At 44.8% G+C, this 24,384-nt stretch overlaps 1 protein-coding gene across 4 annotated transcripts in view; it reads left to right on the top strand.

The window, feature by feature from the left end:
* The window catches only part of ADD1 (adducin 1), an 87,456-nt gene that overhangs the window by 51,433 nt on the left and 11,639 nt on the right, over nucleotides 1-24,384 (top strand). For 2 of the 4 annotated variants that reach the window (XM_042937038.1, XM_042937039.1), the window contains exons 4-12: nucleotides 3,114-3,265; nucleotides 11,437-11,517; nucleotides 11,760-11,909; nucleotides 13,624-13,767; nucleotides 13,874-13,972; nucleotides 14,692-14,868; nucleotides 19,684-20,028; nucleotides 22,469-22,570; nucleotides 23,230-23,319. In XM_042937038.1, coding sequence (XP_042792972.1) covers nucleotides 3,114-3,265; nucleotides 11,437-11,517; nucleotides 11,760-11,909; nucleotides 13,624-13,767; nucleotides 13,874-13,972; nucleotides 14,692-14,868; nucleotides 19,684-20,028; nucleotides 22,469-22,570; nucleotides 23,230-23,319 — 1,340 coding nt within the window. Of the gene's footprint in view, nucleotides 1-3,113; nucleotides 3,266-11,436; nucleotides 11,518-11,759; nucleotides 11,910-13,623; nucleotides 13,768-13,873; nucleotides 13,973-14,691; nucleotides 14,869-19,683; nucleotides 20,029-22,468; nucleotides 22,571-23,229; nucleotides 23,320-24,055; nucleotides 24,149-24,384 lie in introns of all 4 variants that reach the window. The other 2 variants (XM_042937041.1, XM_042937040.1) reach the window with 2 other exon arrangements.

Genomic DNA, 24,384 nt, shown 5'->3' with positions numbered 1-24,384 from the left:
AGTGCAGAGCCCAACAATGGGGCTCAAACTCACAAACTGCGAGATCATGACCTGAAGCGAAATCAAGTCAGACGTTTAACTGACTGAGCCACCCAGGCTCCTCTAGATTTTATTTTTAAATAGTGTCTACACCCAGCATCATCAGGCTCAAACTTAACAACCCCAGGATCAAAAGTTGCATGCTATACCACCTGAATTAGCCAGGTGCCCCCTAGCTTAGTATTTATTTTTAAAATTATTTTTTCATTTATATCTAATTCCTTTTATGTTCTAATTCCTTTTTATGTTCCTTCGTGAATTTTTCTAATTAAATGTTTTTTCATATCTTCTATTATTAATACTTTTCTTTACCTTTCTTTACTGTTTATGAAGCAGTAGGTTATCATTTTCATCTGTTTTGCATACATATCTTTCTTGTGTGATTTCATTATCTGTAGGGATGTGATTCTGCACTTCTTTCTTAAAATAATTTTTGGGTGGTATTTGATCATGGTATGTTTTTGTTCACTTTTACACGAAACTTGGTTTTCTTGGAGATTCCTGGTTTAGGCAGGCTTTTCTAATGTCATGGCTCTAGAGCTCCCTCTTCTGTTTTTTTTCAAAGTGGTAAAAAAATATGGCAGTTTGTTGAATGAAGTTGGGTCCTGTTTCCCTTCCTTGCTTTTATCTGGACTCTTCTGTTTTCTTTATAGTTCTGTGCTAGTCCGTTTGGGTTTGAATTACCATATATTTCTTAGTGTGAGGCTTTGTCCTAAAAGACAATTGTAAATGGTTAGTTTGGAGAATTTTTAAGGATTTAAGTGTGCAGAACTCCTCTTGGTTCTAGCTGCTGTTCTCAAATTGGCCCGCTGAGCTTTGTAGTGAGTTCCTGATGGTTCTTTTGAGGGTCCTAGGTTCAACCAATGGTCCATGGTTCCTTCTGCTTCCTCCTACATGTATGCTGATATACACTGTTGTCTTTGTCAACCCTACCCAGTTATATTTTCAGTTTTGTGAGTCTATCTACCTCATTACCTAGTGTTGTTGTAGATATCATTCTTAGGTTTTTGGCTTTGATATCTTAGTTGCTGTAGTTAACTTTTCGGGGAGGGTTGGAATAGAGATTTAGTAAGACTCGAAAACTGTACCGTCACTGCTACCATCTTCTGAAAATCTTCTGAAAAACAATTTTTAAGAATTGAAGATCTAGGGGGTACCTGGCTGGCTCAGTTGGAAGAGCATGCAACTCTGATCTCAGGGTAATGAGTTTGAGCCTCGAGCCCGACGCTTGGTGTAGAGATTACTAAAATAAATAAAACTTAAAAAAAAGAATTAAAGATCTAAAGTAGATGATTGACCTATGTTAAATCAAGATGATAGGTGGTTTTTGGTATTGTTCTCTATATTTTTCTGTATGCTTAAGATAGTTTATGATTAACAAGATTCAAATCTAGCAACATGTAATGAGGAGTCGTGCAAATACTTCTTTTTCCTTCCTTTCCAGTGTGTATGTCTTTGTTTTTTTTCCTTTTTCTTGCCTTATTGTGTTAGTTAGGATCCCTACCTAGTATAGTATTCAATAAGAATGCCAGAGTATATACATCCTTACGTAGTTCCTGGCCTTGGGAGAAAAGCATTCAGTCTTTCATCATTATGTTTGATATTAGTGGTGGATTTTTGTAACTGTCCCTTATTAAGTTGAAGACAGTACCTTCTATTACCAATCTGCGGAGAGTTTTGGGTGATGAATTTTATGAACTGCTTTTTCTGTATCTATTAAAATGATCCCATACTTTTTCTTCTTCAGTATAGACCTTTCTATAAAACCTTCAGGTTTTTGAATGCTGAACCAATCTTGTGTGGCTGAGATAATCCCCCTCATGATGTATTATTCTTTGAATTTTTAAAAAATGTTTATTTTTGAGAGATAGAGCATGAGTGAGGGAGGGGCAGAGAGAGGGAGACACAGAATCTGAAGCAGACTCCAGGCTCTGAGCTGTCAGCACAGAGCCTGGCATGGGGCTCGAACTCACGAACCATGAGATCATGACCTGAGCTGAAGTTGGATGCTTAACTGACCGAGCCACCCAGGTGCCCCTATTCTTTGTATTTATTGCTGGATTATTTGCTCAAAGTTTGTTAAGTAATTTTAGTCTGTGGTCATGAGAGATACTGGTCTGTTTTTTCTTATAACGTCATGTAACAAAATATCTTTGTATGGTTTTGGTATCAAGATAATGCTGGGCCTGATAGAATGAATTGTAAAGTGTTCTGGAAGGGTTTGTGTAGAATTTTCGAGAAGAGTTTGTATAGAATTGGTATTACTTCTGACTTAAATGTGTGGTAGAATTCATGGTGATGTCATCTGGGCCTGGAGTTTCGTTTATGGAAATGTTTTTAACTGCAAATTCAGCTTAACGGAAACAAGGGTATTCAGGATGTCTGTTTCTTCTGGAGTGAGCTTTTGATAGCTTGTGTGTTTCAAGGATTCTGTCTTTTTCATGTAAGTTAAAACATATGCTGATATAATTAGTTGTTCATATTATCCTGTTATTATCCTTTTAATGTCTGTAGGATATGTAGTTATGTCCCTTCTCTACTGCTTCATAGTGTAATTTCTACCTCCACTGTGTTTTTTTTTTTTTGGAGTCTCCCTAGAGGTGTATTTTATTTTATTTCATTACATTTTTCATTTTCTTTTATTTCATTAGTTTATTTTTAATCTTCTCAAGATTAAGTCAGTTTTCCTCTATTTTTCTGTTTGATATCTCCTTTTTTCTTTATTACTAATTTTTTCTTCTTGTTTTTGGATTTCGTTTTCTCTTTTTTTAGTAAGGTGAAACTAGATCATTTAAAAAAAAACTTTCTTCTTTTCTAATATATATGTTTTCTACTGTAAATTTCCTGCTAAGAATTGCTTGACTGTATCCCATAAATTTTGCTACCATTTTGTTCTTGATTTCTAACTTAGCTGTATTAATGTTGGGGAACGTGATCTTTATGAAATAGTCTTTGAAGTTTTCAGGACTGACTTGTAGCCTTGTGTGGAAGATTCGTGTCTCAGGATTATTATTATTTGTTTTATATTTGATAAGAAATAGTAAGTCTTTGAGTTTGTTTATCTTCTATTTCAGGTCTTGGTATGGTGACTCCTGTGAATGATCTGAGAGGGTCTGATTCAATCGCCTATGACAAAGGGGAGAAATTATTGCGGTGTAAGTTGGCAGCATTTTACCGACTTGCAGATCTGTTTGGATGGTCTCAGCTTATCTATAATCACATCACAGTGAGTATTAAGTGGGGTAGTAACTGAGTGGTAAATGGAATGTTATGTGTCTGACATCACTGCTTCCCATTTAGGAGAAGAGGAGAGTCGACTGAAGTAAATCTTAGAACACTTTCTTTCTGATTCCTGATTGCAGAGTATTATAATCTGAGAATTACCCACTTTGAATTAAAAATTATGAGAATAGTAGTTCTTTAAAACTCCTTTCTTGCATGCTAATCTAATAACTGTTGACCAAAGTGCAGTGGTCCTCCATTACATAGGGTTTTGCTTTCCACGGTCTCCGTTACTGTAGTCAACCAGCCCAGAAGCAGGTGATCCTCCTGGCGTATCGTCAGGTCAGCAGCAGCCTCACGCTGCATCACCTCCCGCATCACTCACCTCACTTGGTGTCCACGTGTCGGCACTTCATCATCTGTCATCATTGCAAGAAGGGTGAGTACAGGACAGGAAGACATTTTGAGAGAGCGAGGGAGACCACATTCTTGCAACTTTCATTACAGTGTATGTTACACTTGTTCTAGTTTATTATTAGTTGTGTTGTGAACCTCTTACTGTGCCCAATTTATAAATTAAACTTTATCGTAGGTATGTAAGTGTAGGAAAAAACAGTGTATGTAGAGTTTAGTATTGTCTGCTGTCCGCAGTTTCAGGCATCATGAGGGTCTTGGAACGTCTCTCCCATGGATAAGGAGGAGCTATGTATAGGCAGTTCCCAAAATTCTTTATATGCCTAAAAACCTAAGAATGAAGGTATTTTTTTCCTACTCTGACCAAAGCCTTCTATTTCTCATAGTTATTTATTTCTTCGGCTACTCCAGTTTTAGCTATTTTTCAACATGATCAGGACTTCTGTTTTCTTCAGTTGATTTTGCAGTAAATATTTATTGCGTGTCTCTTGTACATATTTATTCAGTACAAGCCTTGTTCTAAGTCTGGGGTCATATCAGTGAATGCGACAAGTCCTGCCTCTGTGGATCTTCCTTCCTGCATCCCTGTCCACTGGCCCACATTCATTCCCTCTTTGGTCCAGCTTGGATTTCCTGGTGCTACATCATTTCGGTAACGCTCTTTGGCAATGCTGTCCTCTCCCTCCTGCACCCAAACAGCTAATCCTGCTGCAGAGAGTCTCAACAGGGCCCACAGGCCTTCTCTGTAGGTTACAGACCCATGACACTGCCTGGCACCGTAGGACGTCTCACTTAGGAGCTCACTCACTAGTGTCTCTCTACTCTCTCTACTACTGTCTTCGGAATTCCTGACCTCTTTTCTTTTTAAAAAAAATTTTTTTTTTAATGTTTATTTATAATTTTTGAGAGAGACAGAGGCAGGATGCGAGTGGGTTAGGGGCAGAGAGAGAGGGAGACACAGAATCCGAAGCAGGCTCCAGGCTCCGAGCTGTCAGCACAGAGCCTGACGCGGGGCTCGAACTCATGAGCTGTGAGATCATGACCCGAGCCGAAGTCGGACACTCAACCGATTGAGCCACCCAGGCGCCCCTGACCTCTTTTCTCTTATCAAATGACCACAGTGTGTCACAGAGAAAAGGGGAACGCCTGACTGATGTTTGTACCCATTCTGTGCTCCTGAGCACCTCCTTCCTACCTGCAGCCAAACTTTGTTTCCCAGTTGGAATTTCATCTCTCTTGCCTTCTTAGATTCCTAATGCACCATCAGCCTTCTATTTTTTTCTTTGCTTTTCCAAAGAGATACTCTTTCCTTGACTCTTAAACTGTTCCAATCTGTTTCTTCATTTATTTTCCTTTGTTGAATATTTCAAATTTTTAGTACAGTGCCTACCGATAGTAATAAGTGTACTTCACAGGCATGTCTGAAGAGGAAGTTGTAATCCTGCCGATACTCTTATCTTCTTCAGGCAACTGGCGTTAACAGCTGTTTGAATTGTTTTACCCTTTTCTCTATACCCAGCACACGTGTGGGTGGTGTGCACATGTGGACTTGTAAGGGGTGCTGGGTTCAGTTCCAGCGTGGATTCCAGGGTGGCAGTCTGGAACCCACCTTTGTGACCAGTGCACTGTGTTTGTGGCATGTGATGTGGATCTTTCCAGAGACACCGAGTTATTCTCCCCTCCATCTCTTCCCCCTGTTGCCCTTAAAGTTCGCTTTTCAAAACGGAGACCTGGCCCTGTTGTATCCACACTGTCGTGCCTGTAGGACGCTGCCTCCACCCTAGTGCCCCTGCTTTATTTCCCCCGAAGCAGTTCCCACCATCCATACTTGACTTTGGCCTTTTGTCATCCATCTCCACTCATGAGAACACTGACTCTGAAGGGTGCCTCTGTTGTGTTTCCTGTTGTGTCCCCAAGAGCAGGAGCCGTGCTGGGCGTACAATAGGCATACAGTGAACTCTAGGGTGAAATCCCCCAGACCGAAATCTGGCTTCAGTAAAAACGTCAAACAGGAACTCCGTGGTGCCTTTTGGTGTTTGGTCAGAAGGTCCCCTTCACCTGCCAGAAGTGCCAGTTCTGTTTCTAGTGCCTGCATGGAAATTGCTGGCACCTGAGGCTGATTATGCTTGACCAAGTGCTCTGTGCGGAGATTTAATGCTCAGTGGTCGGCTAAGAATTAGTTCCATGAAAATGTTACAGCTGTAATAGGAAATGTAATCCTTGGCTTTAATAACACCTTCACATTTTGGGGGGGGTGTTTAAAATGCTGTTTACCAGTAGTCCTGGTATGAATGCTATTTAAATAAGTTTAAATTGCTGAAATTGCTCCCCCCGCCCTTTATTTAGGACTTGGCAGAATTAAAACATTAGTTAAATGTTTACTATTCTGTAGATGATCTGTGTGGCCCTTAATACTGAGTAAAAAAGATTTTTAAGCACCAAAATATTTCCTGTATCTTGTGAGCTAGAGAATCTTTGAGGGAAAAAGTTTTATTTTTGTTTATTTTAACTACTTGTGGTATACATTTTTTGTTTTATAATCTAAATGTTACCGTATAAACACTTAACAGCAAAGAAACACTAACGATATTTATCAGTGCAACCAGAAAGTGCGAACAGGTCATGGTGATCTTTCTGGGAAAGAGGGCCATAGGGATTTTCTGCTGAAGGGATTTAGAGTGCTGGCAGGCATTAGGAGATTGGAGATGATTGTCTGAATTAGATCTCTGTCTTAAGATCGCATTAGGTTTAGAGAAGCTTTGGGGGGTGTCAGTAGCTGGGGCCTTTCCGTCCCTAAATGCCTCTGGTGACAGTGGAGTGCTGGGTTCAGCTCCATGTGGACTCCAGGGAATGCTAAACCTCAGGTGGTGGTCTGAGCCCACCTTGTGACCAGTACACTGTGCTTCTGGGACATGATATGGATCTTTGCCAGAGATACTGAGTTGGGTGTATTTGGTTTTCAGTGAGTGACCTTAAAATTTGTGACATGAGTAGTCAGTCTCAGTGAGGGTAACGCCAGTCTCTTAGACACCAGAAACCTTACTTGGAGAGGCACCTGGGTGGCTCAGCCAGTTAAGTGTTAGACTTTTTTTTTTTTTTTTTTTTTTAAATATTCATTTTTGAGAGAGAGCACAAGTCAGGGGAGGGGAGAGAGACAGAGAATCCCAAGCAGACTCTGCGCTGGCAGTGGGGCTTGAACTCATGAGCCGTGAGATCCTGATCTGAGCCAAAATCAAGAGTCAGACGCTCAACTGACTGAGCCACCCAGGTGCCCCGTGTCGGATTCTTGCTCTCAGCTCTGGTCTTGATCTCTGGGTCCTGAGTTCAAGCCCTGCATTGGGCTCTGTGCTGGGTGTGAAGCCTACTTAAAAAAAACAAAAACAAACTTACGTGGAAATATCCTTCACTCTTTTTTCACTTTACATCTGTATTTAGCACCTTTTCTTTCTTTTTTTTTTTTAAATTAATGTTTGTTTTTGAGAGAGAGAGAGACCAAATGCAAGCAAGGGGAGGGGCAGAGAGAGGAAGACACAGAATCCGAAGCAGGCTCCAAGCTCTGAGCTGTCAGCACAGAGCCCAATGTAGGGCTTGAACTCATGAACCACAAGATCATGACCTGAGCCGAAGTCAGAGATGCTTAACTGACTAAGCTACCCAGGTGTCCCAGCACTTTTTCCTTTTTTTTGCTTCAGACTCAGAAAATCATATTTTAAGCTTTTTCCATTAAAATATGTAGATTTATTAGGCTCACTCTTGGAAATACATGTTAACGAAATAAGTCAAAGAAGAAAAAGTGATAGCATTATTTATAATAATAAAATTTGAGTCTGAATATCCAATGGTAGGTGGAAAATGCCCCAGTTACTCAACATCAGTTTGAGGGAACGTTACATACTATGAAAAATACTTCTATAGACCATGTGGAAAAAATGAAAAATAGTTATTACAAAAGAGGGACTATAAAATGTATACTGTTTATAACTATGAATTATGCCATAGAGACCAGGAAACAAGTCATTAAAAAATGGTATGTAATAGTTTTTTAATGTGGAACCTGATAGTATGCTTGTAAAGTTTATAGGGAAGACGGAAGTCCAAGAATGGCTAAGATGAACTAAGTGAGAGTTTTTTCCTATTAACTGAATTTGTAAAAGTGATACTAATTAAAATAGTGTGTTTTGGGCAAAGGAAGACACAGACCAGTGGGACAGAACCGAGCCCAGAGCTGGATCTCATTTATTGAAATCAGAGGCACAAAAGAGTCTGCGTTGCAGAGCAGCATGGGAAGGGTGCACTAGGCAGTAATTGGTGCTGGCACAGTTGGAGTGAAAAATTGAAATTGGAAAGTTGCATTGGATTCCCACCTTATATATTTATACCCACAAAGGAATTCCAGTGAATTCAGAATTAAATGTGAGAGGTAACACTTTAAAAATTTTAGAATGGGGGTGCCTGGGTGGCTCAGTTAGTTGGTTGAGAGTCTGACTTGTGCTCAGGTCATGATCTCGCAGTCCATGAGTTTGAGCCCCATGTCAGGCTCTGTGCCGACAGCTCGGAGTCTGGAGCCTGCTTAAGATTCTGTGTCTCCCTCTCTCTCTGCTCCTCCCCCACTCACGCTCTGTCTCAAAAATAAATAAATACTAAAAAAAAAAAAAAAAATTTTTTTTTTGATCAATATAGGCAAAAATCATTGACCTTTAACTTCTTAATTATTTATTTTTTAATTTTTTAAAATCTTTACTTTTGGCAGAGAGAGAGAGAGAGAGAGAGAGAGAGCGGGCGAGCAGGGGAAGAACAGAGAGAGAGGGAGACACAGAATCCGAAGCAGGTTCCAGGCTCTGAGCTGTCAGCATAGAGCCCGATGCGGGGCTTGAACTCACCAACCGTGAGTTCATGACCTGAGCCAAAGTTGGACACTTAACTGACAGAGCCACCCAGGCGTGCCATTGACCTTTAACTTCTGACCTAAGGAAAGAGGTCTTAAGACACAAAAGCACCTATTATAAAAGAAAAGATGGGTAAATTTGACTACTTTAAAATGAACAAATTTCTTATCATTAAAAGATGCCATAAAGAGAGTAAAAATAGGGGTGCCTGGCTGGCTCAGTTGAAAGAGCATGTGACTCTTGGTCTTGGGGTTGTGAGCTCAGAACCCATGTTGGGGGGTACAGATTACTACAAAAAAATAAATAAACTTGGGACAAAAATCAGAGAGTGTGTAGAAAGAAAACCTACAACCTGGAAGATTTTGCCTTACAGGTAACCAACAAACAATTAGTATCTAGAAAAGATAAAGAACTATGAGTATGAAAAGGACAAACCAGTATGGTCATTTTGTGACCAAAAGACAAGAAAGGAATTTCACAGAAGGGGAAATAAGATGGCTCATAAAAATGTGAAAAGTTGCTCAACTCATTACTAACCAGGAAATTATAAATTAAAACCACAATGGAATACCATATCACAGACATTAGATTTTCATTTTTAAAGAAGAGAATAGTAGAAGCACAGACCCACCGCACATTACTGGCAGGAGCGTCTATTTAATTAGGCTCTCTGAAGGTAATTCGGTGTCGCTCTGGAGAAATTTGACCACGGATGCTAGGAGGCAGGTGCAAGAATGTTCACAGCGTTTTTAGTAGCAAAATGGGAATCCTGGCCATTGACAGAAGAGTGGATACATCAATCGTATACTCACCAGTGGACACTCCACAGCAATGGAAGTGAACACATGATAGGCTCGTCTGTCGTTGTCTGGAGGAATCTCAGAAATACTGTTGAGGAAAAAAAATGTCACTGCAAAGAAAATACGGTATGATTCCAATTAGTTGAAGTTCATAAGCAGATAAAAATGAAACAGTATATTGGTGAGGGATAGATATATAGAAGATAAAACTGTAAAGAAAAGGAAGAAGATGCCTAACACATAATTCAAGTTAGTGGTTACTTTTGGGAGTTGGGGGAAGGGACACGGGGCTTCCAGGATACTACGCTTCCTCTGTTCTGAAGTTGGTTGAAAGATACACGGGTGTTTGATTTTTTTGTACTTAAGTGCCTTTTGTACTCATGTGCCTTCTAAATACTCTATATGATGTTGCAAGAGAAAACTTTTAATGTAAGTAAAAATATCTGACATTTAATTTTTCCTTATTTTTCATTCTAACCGGTAGTAAATACACAAAGCAATAGTCTGCTTTATGTTTTTTGTTTTGGCCCAACTTGGAAATTGGGGGAATTGTGTGGTTTTGTTGTAGACAGTTAAAAAGGTGCATGCTTTTTAAAGTACAAGAACCGACTTTAGATATAAGCCTAGCGAACTCACCATTAATGGGAAAATATTTTCGGGAAGAATGGAAATCACGTGTGCATTTTTGAAACGCAAAGAGAGCAGGGACTAGGGTAATGGGGATTTAAAGAGAGTGGATATCTTGGAGGTGGATATAGAATAGGCTCATTCATGGTCATGATTTACTGCCGTTGATCCTGTTACCGCTAGTAATAGTAATCGTGGGGAGATGCCATGTACTGATTATTTATTGTGAGTACCAGCCCTTATCATCCCCTATTTATGGACAAGGAGGCCAGGAGAGCAGGGTCCCCAGAGCAGCACAGACCATACTTGGCAGAGCTGAGATCTTAACTAAGGTCTTACCTGATTGTGGCTCCGCATGATGTCATCCTGAGGGAATCAGGTGAGTTTCGCATGAAGGTGACAGGAGCAGGAGGGTCGTTTCCCTGTATCTGAGAGCTAAATTGTACAAATAGGGGACTGAGTTTGTTCTGTGTTACACGCTAGGAAGAGTGCAGAGAAGTTCAGGAAGACAAATTTCTGCTGTGTGAGTAAGGACGTTTTGATGATCAGGTCTTTCTTGCTTCACTTCTGGCTCGGTCCCCGCCCCCGTGGGTGGCTGTTTGCTGAATGAAGAAATGAGGCCCAGTGAGGATGTGGGGGGCGCCCCCCTCTCAGTACACCTGCCCCGGCAGGCCCCGGGTGTGCATCTGTTTGGACCACTATGGAAGTCACTGTGCTGGTTAGGAAGTTGAACTAAACACCCTAAGTCCTTTCCCACAGATGCTGCGCTCTGCCTGCCTGGCCCTCTTTGCAGTTCTTAGACCAGCAGTGAGTGCGTCCCAACCGAATGGCTTTGGGGAATCGTTTGAGTTCTCCCAGAATCATCCTAAAAATGGGCAGGACTCTTTTTTTCCTGTTGTCACTAGTATCTAGCACAGGTACACGTTGAACGAATTGTGGACAGAAAGCAGTGAAAGAAGGGGCAGACCCACCAGGGGCACGATCATGTGTAGAAACTTTCTGAAATCCTTCATTAGCGGTAAGGAGGAGGTCTCTGTTGTTTGTGATTTTTATGATCGTTCATTATCCTGCAGGTTTTGAGGACCAGAAAGTTTTGGCTTTCACTAGTATATGCCTCCGGGATGCCACCTTCTGGCCTGTGATGCTGGTTTGGTAGCCACCAGGTGTTTTCCCTATAAAGTTAATTGTCATGAGTGTGACCAAGATGCACTTCATGCACCTGATAAATTACTACAGCGTAATGATACAAAGCTTCCGGTACCTCATAGCTTCGTGACAGATGCTGTACTTAATGTGCTTTCCTGTGTAGCTCACTGAATGCACACAAGCCTGTGTGTTTGTGGGTGGAAAGAGAGGCAGATCATTCCAATTGTTATTTTTGAGCTAATTTTCCTTACAGACCAGAGTGAGTCTGTGTGAGTAATTCCTTTCGGTAATTTTCCTTACAGACCAGAGTGAGCTCTGAGCAGGAACATTTCCTCATCGTTCCCTTTGGACTTCTCTACAGTGAAGTGACCGCGTCCAGTTTGGTAAGAATATCCTTTTCCTCTTGGGGGTTATGTGTGTTTAGGTCGTATTAGATCATGAAACACCTAACCCCACGAGACATATAAAACCCAAGAAAGGGGACGAAGTTTATGTTTTGTGTGACTAACTCTGAGAAAAACTTTAGAACTAGTTATACACACTTTAAACTTTGGTTTAAATAATACCTAGTAAGGGTAATTTGAAATCCTCTTGACATTGAAAATTTTGATTTGCTTATTTTCAGGTTAAAATCAATTTTCAAGGAGATGTGGTAGATCGCGGGAGCACTAACCTGGGAGTAAATCAGGCCGGCTTTACATTACATTCTGCAATTTATGCTGCAAGGCCAGATGTGAAGTGCGTGGTCCATATTCACACGCCAGCAGGGGCCGCGGTGAGTGCGTTGCCCTGGTGGCAGCTTACATTTGAAAGCTGTTTAGTGAAAGGCACGCCACGTTTACTCACAGCTGCCCTCTTTTGAGGCAAGTCAATAAACCTAATTTTGTTGGAGTGAAGGTTTTTTCCTAAGTTTGACTATCTTAAAAGAATTTTTTCTTCTTCTAAGGGGTCCGTATACTATCCAGTTTTGGAAAACCTGTGTGAGCGAAAGTGTCCGTTAGACTTGACAGTTAGCAAATCATAGTGTATTGAGGGTGAGGTCAGATTTCAGTGTAAGTGAAGACTGCAGAGACACCTTGTTGGAGAAGAGGGGTGGGAGGGAGGGGCTCAGGCAGGCCGCAGGAGGAGGCTGTGGACTCAGAAAGGATCAGCTGGAGGCAGGAGACCTGAGCCCACTGATGGGCTGTGGGGAGGAGCCAGGTGAGACAGCGAGAGGTTGAGGCCTGGAAACCCGTAGATGTTCTGTCTGGAGCCAGCAAGAGCAGGGCTGGGTCGTGAGAGGAGAGGAGGAATGGCTATTGCAAGAGGAAGGAAGGCACAGACATTGTAGGCTGTTAGGAGACTGGCCTCGGAGCCTAGAACTTTCCCAAAGCCTGCCCCTGCCCAGTCACCGAGCCCTGGCCTTTCTGGTGCCGACAGCCCAGACCTCCCAGTATGAAAATGCCCATTCCGGTTTTTGGGACGGTCATGTGACAGTGAAATACTACAACTATCTAGAATTGGCTTTTTATCAGCCATTTTATTCTTTAATGACTTTGTGGGCTTATTTGTACCACACATGGATTCAGTAATGTGGAATTATATGATGTTTTAATGTCACGCATATTGGATTGTTTTGATGCGTGTTAGACCTATCTAGTTTATTTTACTTTGAACATGTGGTTCTAGATGTGAACAGAAGAGTTTCGTTAGATCTATCCTTTTCTGAAGTTTTTTTTTGTAAAAAGATGCATGCACTCCCAACCACATGCATTTTAAGGAACTATTTGAGGTCCCTTTGAGAATATGGTTCCAAACAGTTTACCATGTGATATGTTTTAAAACTTACCAAATCACTTCACTTGGTAAGGAAATTCTTACAAGAAGGCTGTGAAAGGAATTTAATGCTGTATAGCCTTTTTTATTGTGGTGTCTTTTTAGGTGAACTTGTATGTGGCATCGTTGCACCCACCTCTAGACACTATTTGAATCTTTGGAAACTGTTCTTTCATCTTGGTAGAAAACCTTCAAAATTAGCACATTCTGAAGTCAGTTTGGGAAATTTAAGGAAACTGAAGGGCTATATGAATGCTTACGATTTTTTCTACTTAAATAGAAATTTTACAGCATAATTATCCTAAACTTCAGAAATTTGCTTTTATGTAAATTTCTGGTTTTGGTTCACCTACGACCTGAGATGAAAAGTGTATCAGAACGGCTCTTTGCAGTGTCCCGATTCACTCAGGGGAAGCAATGGTCGGTCCTTGCGTTAGGGCCAGGGTCATCTTACCCTGAAACCTGAGCTCGCTTGGCATTAGGAGTTTTAAGTGCACATCACTAGCAAGCCCCAGAAGTTAAAGTTCATCCTAAGTTCATAGGTTCATTTATTTCTCATAAGGTAACAAAATAAAATCTGTCCCCCTGTTTATTTCTTTGAGGAAAGCATGTGCCATGTCATCAACGTGTGACCCTTGATTTCCCTTCATTCATGGTGACTGCGTGTTCTCTAGGTCTCTGCGATGAAATGTGGCCTCTTGCCGATCTCCCCGGAGGCACTTTCCCTTGGAGAAGTAGCTTATCATGATTATCATGGGATTCTGGTTGATGAGGAGGAAAAAGTATTAATTCAGAAAAATCTGGGGCCTAAAAGCAAGGTCAGTGGGCATCTAATGTGGTCTTTAAATTATAGAGGGAAGAAGAAAAAGTTAAAGCGTCAGTCTTCTTGCCTCGTTCCTTAGGGCTTTCATGTTTCTTGCTCAGGTTCTTATTCTGCGGAACCACGGGCTCGTATCCGTCGGAGAGAGCGTTGAGGAGGCTTTCTACTACATCCACAACCTTGTGGTCGCGTGCGAGATCCAGGTGGGTGGTGGCCACTCTGTTCGGTCTGCAGCTTATCTGGGTGTTTGCCGCGTTTTCATAGAGTCTTGGTACTTGTTTTGTAGGAATGAGTCTTTGTGTAATCTCTTTGCCAAAGATGAGCTCATAGATTTGGAAATCGACCAGAGCAAATGCCATTTCACTGGCTGAAACTTACAAATGATTACCGGGCTTTCATTTCTAGTTTTTTATTACTCAAATACGTCAGTCGCCACCATTACGGAGCACCCGGCATCGGGCGCTTCCTAGATGTTACTCCATGTTCTTTCACTTGCCCCTCACAGCACTGTTTGTGAAAAAGCACGTGCAGGGAGGCAGAGCCTTGCCCCCGGCCCGTGTCTGTGAGCGCCGCTGAGCCAGGTCTGCTCAACCCCAAGTCTGCACTCTGCATGTTACCTTGACTTACGTTCAAGGCAGTACTGCAGTCCCCAGGCTCCTCATACGGTCTTCAAAGGTGCTCTGCTTCCCCATTTCTCCTCCAAGCATGAGTGCTCAGTATCTTTGTCATGCTAAAGACGAGCTTCTGAAAATAACCTTGTGTGTGAATATCTGTTGCTGTCCATCCTCCATGTTTATTCTTACACTCTGATGACTTGGTTTCTTTTGAAACGTACATTTCTGTTTCAGTGATCTCTTGTAGTCGTCTGCTCCTTCTGCCCTCAGTAACGAACTCAAACTACTGTTTGCTTGTTTTGGAAAAGGTTCGGACTCTGGCCAGTGCAGGAGGGCCAGACAACTTAGTCCTCCTGGATCCTGGCAAGTACAAAGCCAAGTCCCGTTCCCCAGGGTCCCCGGCAGGGGAGGGTACCAGCTCACCTCCCAAGTGGCAGATTGGTGAGCAGGAGTTCGAAGCTCTGATGCGGATGCTCGATAATCTGGTAAGAATGTTGCTACCACCTGATGGTAAAGCTTTTGTTCTGAAAGCAGAAGCGTTCGTGTTTTTATAGCAAGTGAAATGGCGTGAAACTGTCTTCATGCAGTATCTGAGTGCCTTCACCCTCAAAAATCATGAAGAAGCACCGGGCAATATAACTTCTAAGCTAAATCACGGCAAAATACAGAAGTGAGGGTTTCTTGTCTTCTTTTGTTGTTTAAAGGTAATCACACTGGACTATGTGGGGACAAGAGCACAGAGAATGCCCTGCTCTGAAGTAGGCTCCTGGGTTGGGGTGCCTGGTGGTTCAGTCGGTTGAGTGTCCGACTCTTGATGTCAGCTCAGGTCATGATCTGCCGGTTCGTGAGTTTGAGCGCTGAGTTGGGCTCTCTGCTGACAGTGTAGAGCCCACTTAGGATTCTCTCTCTCTCTCTCTCTCTCTCTCTCTCTCTCTCTCTCTCTGTCAGTCCCTCCCCCACTCATGTTCTTTCTCTCTCTCAAAAATAAAAATGAAAATAACTTAAAAATAAAGGAAGTAGGCTGCTGGGTAACTTGCTCCTAGAGTAGCAGCCAGCTCGGTGCCCATCCTCCCACAAGCAAGCCATCTGGGGGTGCCTTCTACATCTGCTAGCCATGTGCTTTGTCTTTTGTTTTAATGTAAGTTCTAGCTACGTGGGGCCTGATTATTATGTTTCACAGACATTTGCTGCTGATTTACTGTGTTGGGGAGACCCCTTCCTCCAAATTGCAGGGACACGGAGCCTAGCACAACACGGAAGCTGGACATGGTGTATTAAGCATAATAAGGATGTTCTGATGTTACCAGCAGGATGTGGTCTGTGTTAGAGGGTTCAGTGAGGGATCTCATCCATTTGCAAGCATCAGGGAGAAAACTTGATGTGGATGGCACTTGGAAGTGATCTTGGAGAGTAGGTAAAATTGTGGTAGGCCGAGTTGGGAGAAGGAAGGTGTGTGCGTGACTGAAGACACTACAGTAGGTGTAGGGGGTGGGGACGTGCCTTCCAGGCACTTGTCTGGTATGAGCAGGTTCTTTAAATATTTAGGTCAAGGTGTTATAAGACGAAGGACTCTGTCTCATAGAGACGTTGGGCTCTGTGCCTGCTGCGGTGTCACGCTGTTTAGATGGAATTCGGGAGAGTCCATCCTCTTTCCACATGACCTCAGGTGGTATAGACACAAGGACCTGTCCCAGGAGTGTGGGATTGAGAAGCCTCCAGAAGGGCTGGAGTCCCCATGTGTTGCTGTGGCCATGCTGGGCACCCTAGATAGCATCTCCAGGGCCAGCGGGGTGCATTTTAGCCTAGCAGGAGAGAGTCCCGACTATTGGACCAGGTCACACAGGGGAGGGGTGGCTTCGGAAGGCGGGAAGCTTAACTTTCTTGAAGGTGTTGGAACACAAAGAATTCATGGATCTGATTCAGGGGTGCTAAGTGTCCTCAGGGGCTGGATTTGATTAGTCAGGGGGGAATGAACACAGAAGGCAGAATCTTCTATAACTTCTGAATTCATTTGCCCTGTACAGGGGGATTGCATTTACTGACCATCTACTATTGAGCCAGGAGCCATTAATAGGACACAAGGAGTTCATGACCTACCCGGGGAGGTGGACAAACAGATCCCACATGTGGCCATGCATCTGTGATCTGGGTCCTGACAGAGCACAAGGAGAGCTGTGGAGGCAGAGACATAGGGCATGGGCCGGGACTGGTCTCGGGAAGCAGGGGGAGGAGTGAGGCGCACTAAGAACGTGGAAGAAGCAGCTGGAGTTAGGTGGCAGGGGCCAGTGGTGTCCCAGGTGTCAGTACTGGGAGGCAGATACCCCCAAGGGGCCCCACGAGGCAAGGAGCGCTGGGGCACCCTGTCTTACAACCTCTCTTCTTTCCTCCTGGCCGTTGCTCTGGTTTCACTGCTCTTTACTTGGAAGTCAGGTAACAATCAGAAGAGAGGACCAAGAATCAAGAATACCAGCCCACCACGTCTTGTGTCCTCAGTGCATTCTAGAAGGTGGAGAGAGAGAAATCAAAATCAGGCAATAACTCTTAATGTGATAGAGGAGGGAGAGAAAGGACAAAAGATGAATAAGTGAAGTGCTCATTGCAGGGCTGTTGGTATTCAGTGTCCCTGATGTGCACAGGTTGTTATTGTCATTTTGATATTAGAAGGCTGTGTAATTTGTAAGAAATAATAATTATCATTACGGTCCATGTTTTAACTTAGTATTCTTTTTTTTTAATGTTTATTTATTTATTTTTGAGAGAGAGCATGAGCAGGGAAGGGGCAGAGAACGAGAGAGAGAGAGAGAAAGAGAGAGAGAAATACCAATCAGGCTCCGTGCTGTTAGCACAGAGCCCAGTGTGGGGCTCAAACCCACAAAACCATGAGATTGTGACCTGAGCCGAAACCAAGAGTCGAATGCTTAACTGACTGAGCCATCCAGGTGCCCCTTAACTTAGCATTCTGACTAACCATATATGTTTGCCAGTAATTGAGTAGGGTAGACAATAGTTGAAGATTCTCATACTGTAAGAACTATTTTAACGTACACAGAAGAGATGCTGATTGCTTCCCACACGTGAAGATCTAGTTCTAGCTCTTCAAAGAAGGAAGGAATCCATATGTGTATCGATAAGCCACACAGTAGGTGTGAGGTCCTAGTATTGCCTCTAGTTTTGGCTTGACAGCATTTAAAGGGGAAGATTAAAGAATAAAACCATACCCTCTGAGGATAAAATTTGGCAAAGTTCTGGTGGTTTATCCTTCAGTCATGGAGACTACTCAGGAGTCTTGGCTCCCTCAGCGAGAGGAAACTTGAGTTAACAAGAACTGTATTTTTCTGAAGATAGCCTTTTTACAGTGGAGCCATTATCTTTTATTGTTCCTCAACAAAGCATGCTCATCAATGGAAAAACTGCAGCGTAGACATTTACCGATCTTCTTGAGGATGGTGGTGGGAAAACGACCACTGAGGACTGCGTTTCAGAATTGCCACCACCCTTTTTTTAATGTAGTAAAGGGATGTTGGTATGCCAGTGGTCTCCCAAAGAAGAGAAGCATCCAGAAGGGAGAGAATTCCTGAATTGGGAGAAATGTGAATGATTCTAAAGCACCTCAGCAAGCAGGACACAGGCCGGGGCCCCTCTAATGTGACAGCCCTTATTCTCCTGTCCTTTATGGTGAAGGTGCTGTGAGTGACTCGGTCCAGACGTGAAACGGCGAGTCAGGAGCAAACTGAGCCAGGTCCTTGGCCTAGGGTCTCACAAGGTGGTGGCCGGGACTGGTTCCCATCAGAAGGCTCAGTGGGGCAGAACCCACTTCTGAGCTCCAGATAGAATTCTGTGGACAGAATTCATTTTTCTTCCCGCTGTAGGAGTCATGGCGGCTCGCTTCTTTAGAGCTAGCAATGGATAAAAGACTCAAGATGGGTGCCAGCCTCCTATGTAGTACATCCCGCATCACCTTTGCCAAATTCCATGGGTTAGAAGCAAGTCAGGTCCTGCCCACGCTCCAGGAGGGAGGGCATCACAGCAGGTGGGGACCATGGTGGGGGGGTGCGCACCAGAGAGTCTGTCTGCCACACCCACCAGCTGCTATGCACTGGGTTGGAGGGATGGGGAACACATCCTCCTTGCCTTGGAGAGATCGTCTGTGGGGATTGGCAGACAGGTCGGTCCAGCACGTGGGCTAAGTGCTATTGCAGTGATTACAGAGGTGTGAACTACTGGGGCCCAGGCCTTAAAGCCTAGTAAGTGGTCATGAGGCAGAATTGAAGGTTGATCTCGAAGATTGTTACATTCAAAGAAAGAACCAGGTTTCACGAGGTGTACTTGTTTGGCCTTCCCCAAAGATTATTACGGTATCTTATCTAAACTTTATCTTAAAAGGTAAGAAAAAAGAAAAAAAAAGAAAAAAAATTAAGTACGTTGTTTAATACGATCTTTACTGTAGACAGCAGCAAGTAAGCCCATTTAAGTATTCAGTTTATTAGTATTCAGTTTAGTAATTTTTAAAAACTGGGAGCACCTCAGTGCCTCAGTTAGTTAAGTGTCTGACTCTTGATTTTGTCTCAGGTCAGATCTCATGGTTCCTGAGTTCGAGCCCCATATTGGGCTCTGCGCCGACCGTGCGGAGCCTGCTTGGGATTCTCTCTCCTTCTGCCCCTCCCCCGTTTACACACATGCACTCGTTCTCGTTCTCAAAATAAGTAAACGTTAAAAAATTTTTTAGAAACTGAACACACTGTAGAACCAGTATCCAGATCAAAAAACAGTAGCACGGTGGGGGGCCTGGCTGGCTCAGTCGGTAGAGCACATGACTCTTGATCTCAGGGTTATGAGTTCAAGCCCCCCGTTGGGCGTGGAGCCTATTGAAAACAACAGCAGCAGTGATGACAAAACAGCACCTCAGAATCCCCTGTACCCTTTCAGGTGCTTCTTTTTGTACTTTTAATAAGTGATGAATGGAATAGTGTTCTCTCGCATGTGGTTTCTTTGACTCAGCAGCACATTTGTGAGGTTCATCCTAATGTTGCACCTGGGGATGGAGCATTTGCTCTGAATCCGGCCCCCTAGTCCGTTGCGTGGATGCTGCAGTTTGCCCATTCTGGTGTTGCTGGCTTTGTCTAATCTGCGGTCAGGATTTTGGTGAATGTTTGTGCGTCTCTGTCGGCACGTATCTGGGAGTGCGGAGTTGTCGCGTGCGTGCCTGTCCAGCTTTTGTAGGTATTTCCACGCAATTCCCCAAAGTGAAACTGTTGTGAGATCTGGCATATTGACGGTCTTTCATTCTCTTTGGACCCTAGGGTTACAGAACTGGCTACCCTTACCGATACCCTGCTCTGAGAGAGAAATCTAAAAAGTACAGCGATGTGGAGGTTCCTGCGAGTGTCACAGGGTACTCCTTTGCTAGTGACGGGGATCCGGGCACTGGCTCCCCTCTCAGACACAGTTTTCAGAAGCAGCAGCGAGAGAAGACAAGATGGCTGAACTCTGGCCGGGGTGACGATGCTTCTGAGGAAGGGCAGAACGGAAGCAGTCCCAAGTCGAAGACTAAGGTGTGGACGAACATTACACACGATCACGTGAAACCCTTGCTGCAGTCTCTCTCGTCCGGTGTCTGCGTGCCAAGCTGTATTACCAACTGCTTGGTCTGTGCCTACCTTACTGTTCATAGTTAGATGATGTAGAGCAAGTTGGGTAGCTGGGGCTTCGGAGGCTTTGGGAATCTAGCCTTTCTGACCTGGATTTCGAGCAAACCTTCCTCCTTAACCTTCTTTAGCCCAAACCGGACCTGCCGTATGCATTAGCTATAATTCAAGTAATACTGTCTGCTTGAAACTGCTTAAGATACGCAGCACTTCTTCAGTAACCCCCACATCACCTAACTCTGTGCGTAGCGAAAATACTAAGTAACTTATACATATTAATCTAAAAGTTGGAGCTGACATTTAATTCAAATTATGTTCAAGGAATCCTAATGCTTCATGCACGGAAAGGTAGTTCAGTCATAACCTGTTATTTGAGTGTTGTCATCGCCAGACTGCAGTCTGTTCTTTAAAGGCTTCAGTGTTTTCTTAAGCAGTTTTCCCTGGTGTCTCACGGGCATTTTCCCAGCTGACCTCGTCCTTTCTTGTTGGTCTCGTTCCCTGCTTGCTGTCCCAAAGCCTCCGAATGCTCTAAGCCAGCTACCTTCTGCATGGACTGTTGCATGTGAGTAGACGGCCGTAGTGGTGAGTCCTGTGGCTCCTGCTGGGTGTGGCATGACCCAAGTGCGGCGCAGGCCATCTGCAGGCACCAGCGACAGACCCTGCGAGGCGCGCTTTGTTTCCGTAATCACAGACACGGCCCTCAAAGACACTTGGCTGTCTTGGTGCTCACGTCCTGTGAAGACCGGTCTTCACTGTCCGGTAACCCAGCCTCTGACAGTTCGGCGGCTCCTGTGCCACACAGAGGGGGCCCCTGGAGCGGCCGGGGCAGGCACGCAGGTGACCCGTGAGGTCGGATGGCCTGACACGGTGTGCCCCGAGCAAGCATGCGGGGCCTCCTGTTCCCGTAATAACAGTGTTCTTACTTTATAGATTTATTCCAAAGAAGGCAGTTCTGTCTTCCCCAGGTGGTTCTGGTGCGCGAGCCTCTGTGCTCCTGAGCAGACTCGTCACGTGGAGCCCGTCTCTCCTCTCTCCTCCCGCCTCCTCTTCCTCTCCCTCTTTTCTTCTCCCCAGTTTCAGCTGTTTTGTTTTTATTTATTTTACTTGTTAAAGGGCGTGGGCCTAAAAACCACCTTTCTGCTGAGGATATACGTACATAGTGCTGAGTTGCCGTGATGAAGTTTTTCTAAGCACATGTGTAGCCTCAGCTTTGAGCTTTATTTGCTATTGTCTTGAAACAATATGAAATCACTTTGCGTGTTTTAGTCAGTGTGCACATTGAAGGGGAGACCTTGTTCAGCACTTAAATTTGTTTCCTACTGCTCCGGAGTATTGGGCATGCCATGCAGTGTTCCCAGGTTGGTATGTTAACTTACAGTAACTGTTCTCAAGTTTCAAACGTGTTCACGCTTCCAAGGTTATTGCTTTAATGTTTTGACTAAAACTTATTTTTAATAAAAAGCTGGAGTTATTTTTATCTGAGAAGATAACTGTCAGTGAGTACCTCACAGCTCATGCCCATCCCACACTTCCCTCCGCAGCAGCTAATAAGCATTTGCCAGTCTGTTGCTTTCTTTAAAGTCTTACGGTTTATGGCCATCTTACTGCCTCCTGAAAATACTCTCAAAGGCGTAACATTGCTGGCCTTGTTTTAATGTTCAGTGCCCACCCATGCCTCAGAATTAGAATTTGATTGAAAATCTCGTGTGTGATTGGAGATCCAAAAATAAAGACAAAATGTGAAAGGCGCGGTGTGCTGATGCTATGCACTGATATCTAAAACAGCCTTCTGATAAAAACTCATGAAGCGCTTCAAGTTTGTCTGGGATATTTTTGTAACACTCTGAAGTATTAAGTTATATAAAATATTCGACATCACCAAACCCTCCCACCAGGCAGCTACTGTATATCCGTTCATGCAGCAATTTTCTTGGGTTGAAAAGCTATGCCAACAGCACGTTCTAATGCTGTACTTTATTTTCATGCAAAACTTTGGTGATGCCCACTCTTGCCTCCCAGTCCGGTCTTTCCCTTTACCTGGGTGGCAACATCACATCGCTTTTCATGACCCTGCCATCTCATGCTTCCAGCGGCTTTGGCATTGATGACTCTCAGGGCGGTGAACCAATGTGCTCTGAGGGGTCCCCCCATGGCTAGTCCGCGGGAGTTACAGAGCGTAGCTCTGTCGTCAGCCTCTGCCGGGCCTTCTGGATGGCGTGTGCCGGTCAGTCACGACTCTGGCTTCCACCGTTACTGGTTTCTGTTTGCACACGCCCTGCCCCGATCCCACTGCTGCAGTGACAGGAGGTGTGGTCATTGGTTCATTCTCTGTGATGTTCATGCATGACCAGGTGTGAGACACGTGGGACAGATTGGATGCTGTGGCATCACGTAACCGTTGTCCCAATTCTGACTTTTCAACTGTTCTTGATGTTTACAGTGGACTAAAGAGGATGGACATAGAACCTCCACCTCCGCTGTCCCTAACCTGTTTGTTCCATTGAACACTAACCCCAAAGAGGTCCAGGAGATGAGGAACAAGGTACGTACTGGCTGACGTCAGCCCGTGGCAAGAACTTGTGTGCAGGCGGAGGTGGTGGCGGGTGGGACGGGAGGTGGCACGTGCTCGCCCCTCGCGGAGGGCTCCCACCGCTGCAGTCGAGGCCCTCTCCTTCCACCGCTTGTGCGCCTGTGCTAACAAGCGTGGTGTGTGAGCAGCAGACAGCCTGGGGCCCCGGTTCCTGAACAGATGCTTGCTCACATAGTGGGCAGAATCGGAAGCGACAGCCTGTTTCTGGCAAGAGCAGCCTTTGCCCCCGCGTTTCAGCGTTCATTCGCTGAGCTTTGAATGTTCGATGTGTCAGGTGGAACATGAGATCCACCAGTGTTCACAGCGCCACCGTGAGAGGGGCTCGTAGGGAATGTTTCTCCTGGAGGAGTGAGTACGGTTAGAGATCGGTGCTTGCCAGAGCCATCCAGGAGGTGCAGAGAGTCCATCCCCTTGGACTTGTGAACCTCTAAACAGGCCGGACTAGCACCACCAGACAGGCACTGTGGCCATGTGGGGCCCTGAGGGGCAGGGCAGGGCAGGGGTGTGGCTTGCGCGTGGCTCTGGGGCCCCAGTGCACATGCAGGGTGACTCAAGTCGTGGCGAGTCTTCTCCGTCCTGTTGATGTGTGTTTCTCCTTCTTGTGTCCTCAGATCCGAGAGCAGAACTTGCAGGACATTAAGACGGCTGGCCCCCAGTCCCAGGTTTTGTGTGGTGTAGTGATGGACAGGAGCCTTGTCCAGGTGAGAGCCCAGAGTGTCTGATAGTAGTGGGTGGTGGCTCTAATGACCGGCCACTCCAAAATTATTCTTGAGTTGGCAGAGAGCGGTGCTATGAGGTAAGTGTTCTAGGCAAGAGCTACCCCTGTGGAAGATCCTCATGATGAGAAACAGCCCCCCACTTTTCCTAAAGTTGCAGACGTAGCACAAGCATGCCCACGGGCCGTGTCCTCCCCAGCCCTGCTCCATGCAATGCATGCCTGTGTGAGGGTGGCACTCACGCCACCTGCCGTGGGACCTGGATTTGCCCCGGTTTGGCAGCGTACGGTGGAAGATGCTAGAAGAGGGTGGGTTTAACGGACTTTTCTGTTCTCGTGTGTATTGCTCTCTGCAATAAAGTGCTGCTTGGGGAAAAGTGGTTACAGAGGGCACCTGTGAATGTCTGCATTTACATGCCTTTCTGTAAGAGCACTGTACTTCGTGGCACATTGAAGATAATCGTGTAAGTAGTTATCTCTGAAAATTAAGTTGCCACCTGCTGCTTTAAACGCGACCCTGCAGGGTAGGTGTTTGTGCTCTGAGTTGGGGCAGCCGTGGTCCTGGTCTCGTGGTCTGTGTCTGCACGTGCACCGCCATCACTGCTGCACGGCCGTGGACGGCTGTCTCTGCTGCATGCTCTCAGCCAGCTCCATCCTGTGCTCTCAGTTGCTGTTTCGAAGCCGGGCCTGGCGGGCTCTGATGACTCAGTTTACTGTTGCAGGACGCACCCCTCTCTGACTGTACGGAAACAATCGAAGGGCTCGAGCTTACAGAGCAGACCTTTAGTCCTGCTAGATCTCTGTCTTGTAGAAAGGTACTCACCGCCCTGTCCTTGACCGCCTCTCGGCACGCGCTGCCCTTCCACCTGCCCCGTCCCCACCTGTCTGCTCTTGCCGGGCACCGTCTCAGTTACCCCTGCCTCTGCGATGGACCGAGGTTCCGTTCTGCCTGTTCTGTTCTTTAATTAGAGTGTCTGGTACGAGGTTATTTTTATAATCCTCGGCATCCACGAGGCATCCACGAGGTTGGGGAGAAAGGGCCCCTCTTCAC

The sequence above is a fragment of the Panthera leo genome, chromosome B1, assembly GCF_018350215.1.
Source record: "Panthera leo isolate Ple1 chromosome B1, P.leo_Ple1_pat1.1, whole genome shotgun sequence".
NCBI lineage: Eukaryota > Metazoa > Chordata > Mammalia > Carnivora > Felidae > Panthera > Panthera leo.
Note: the sequence above shows the minus strand (reverse complement) of the source record. Positions and strands in the feature narration are given on the sequence as shown.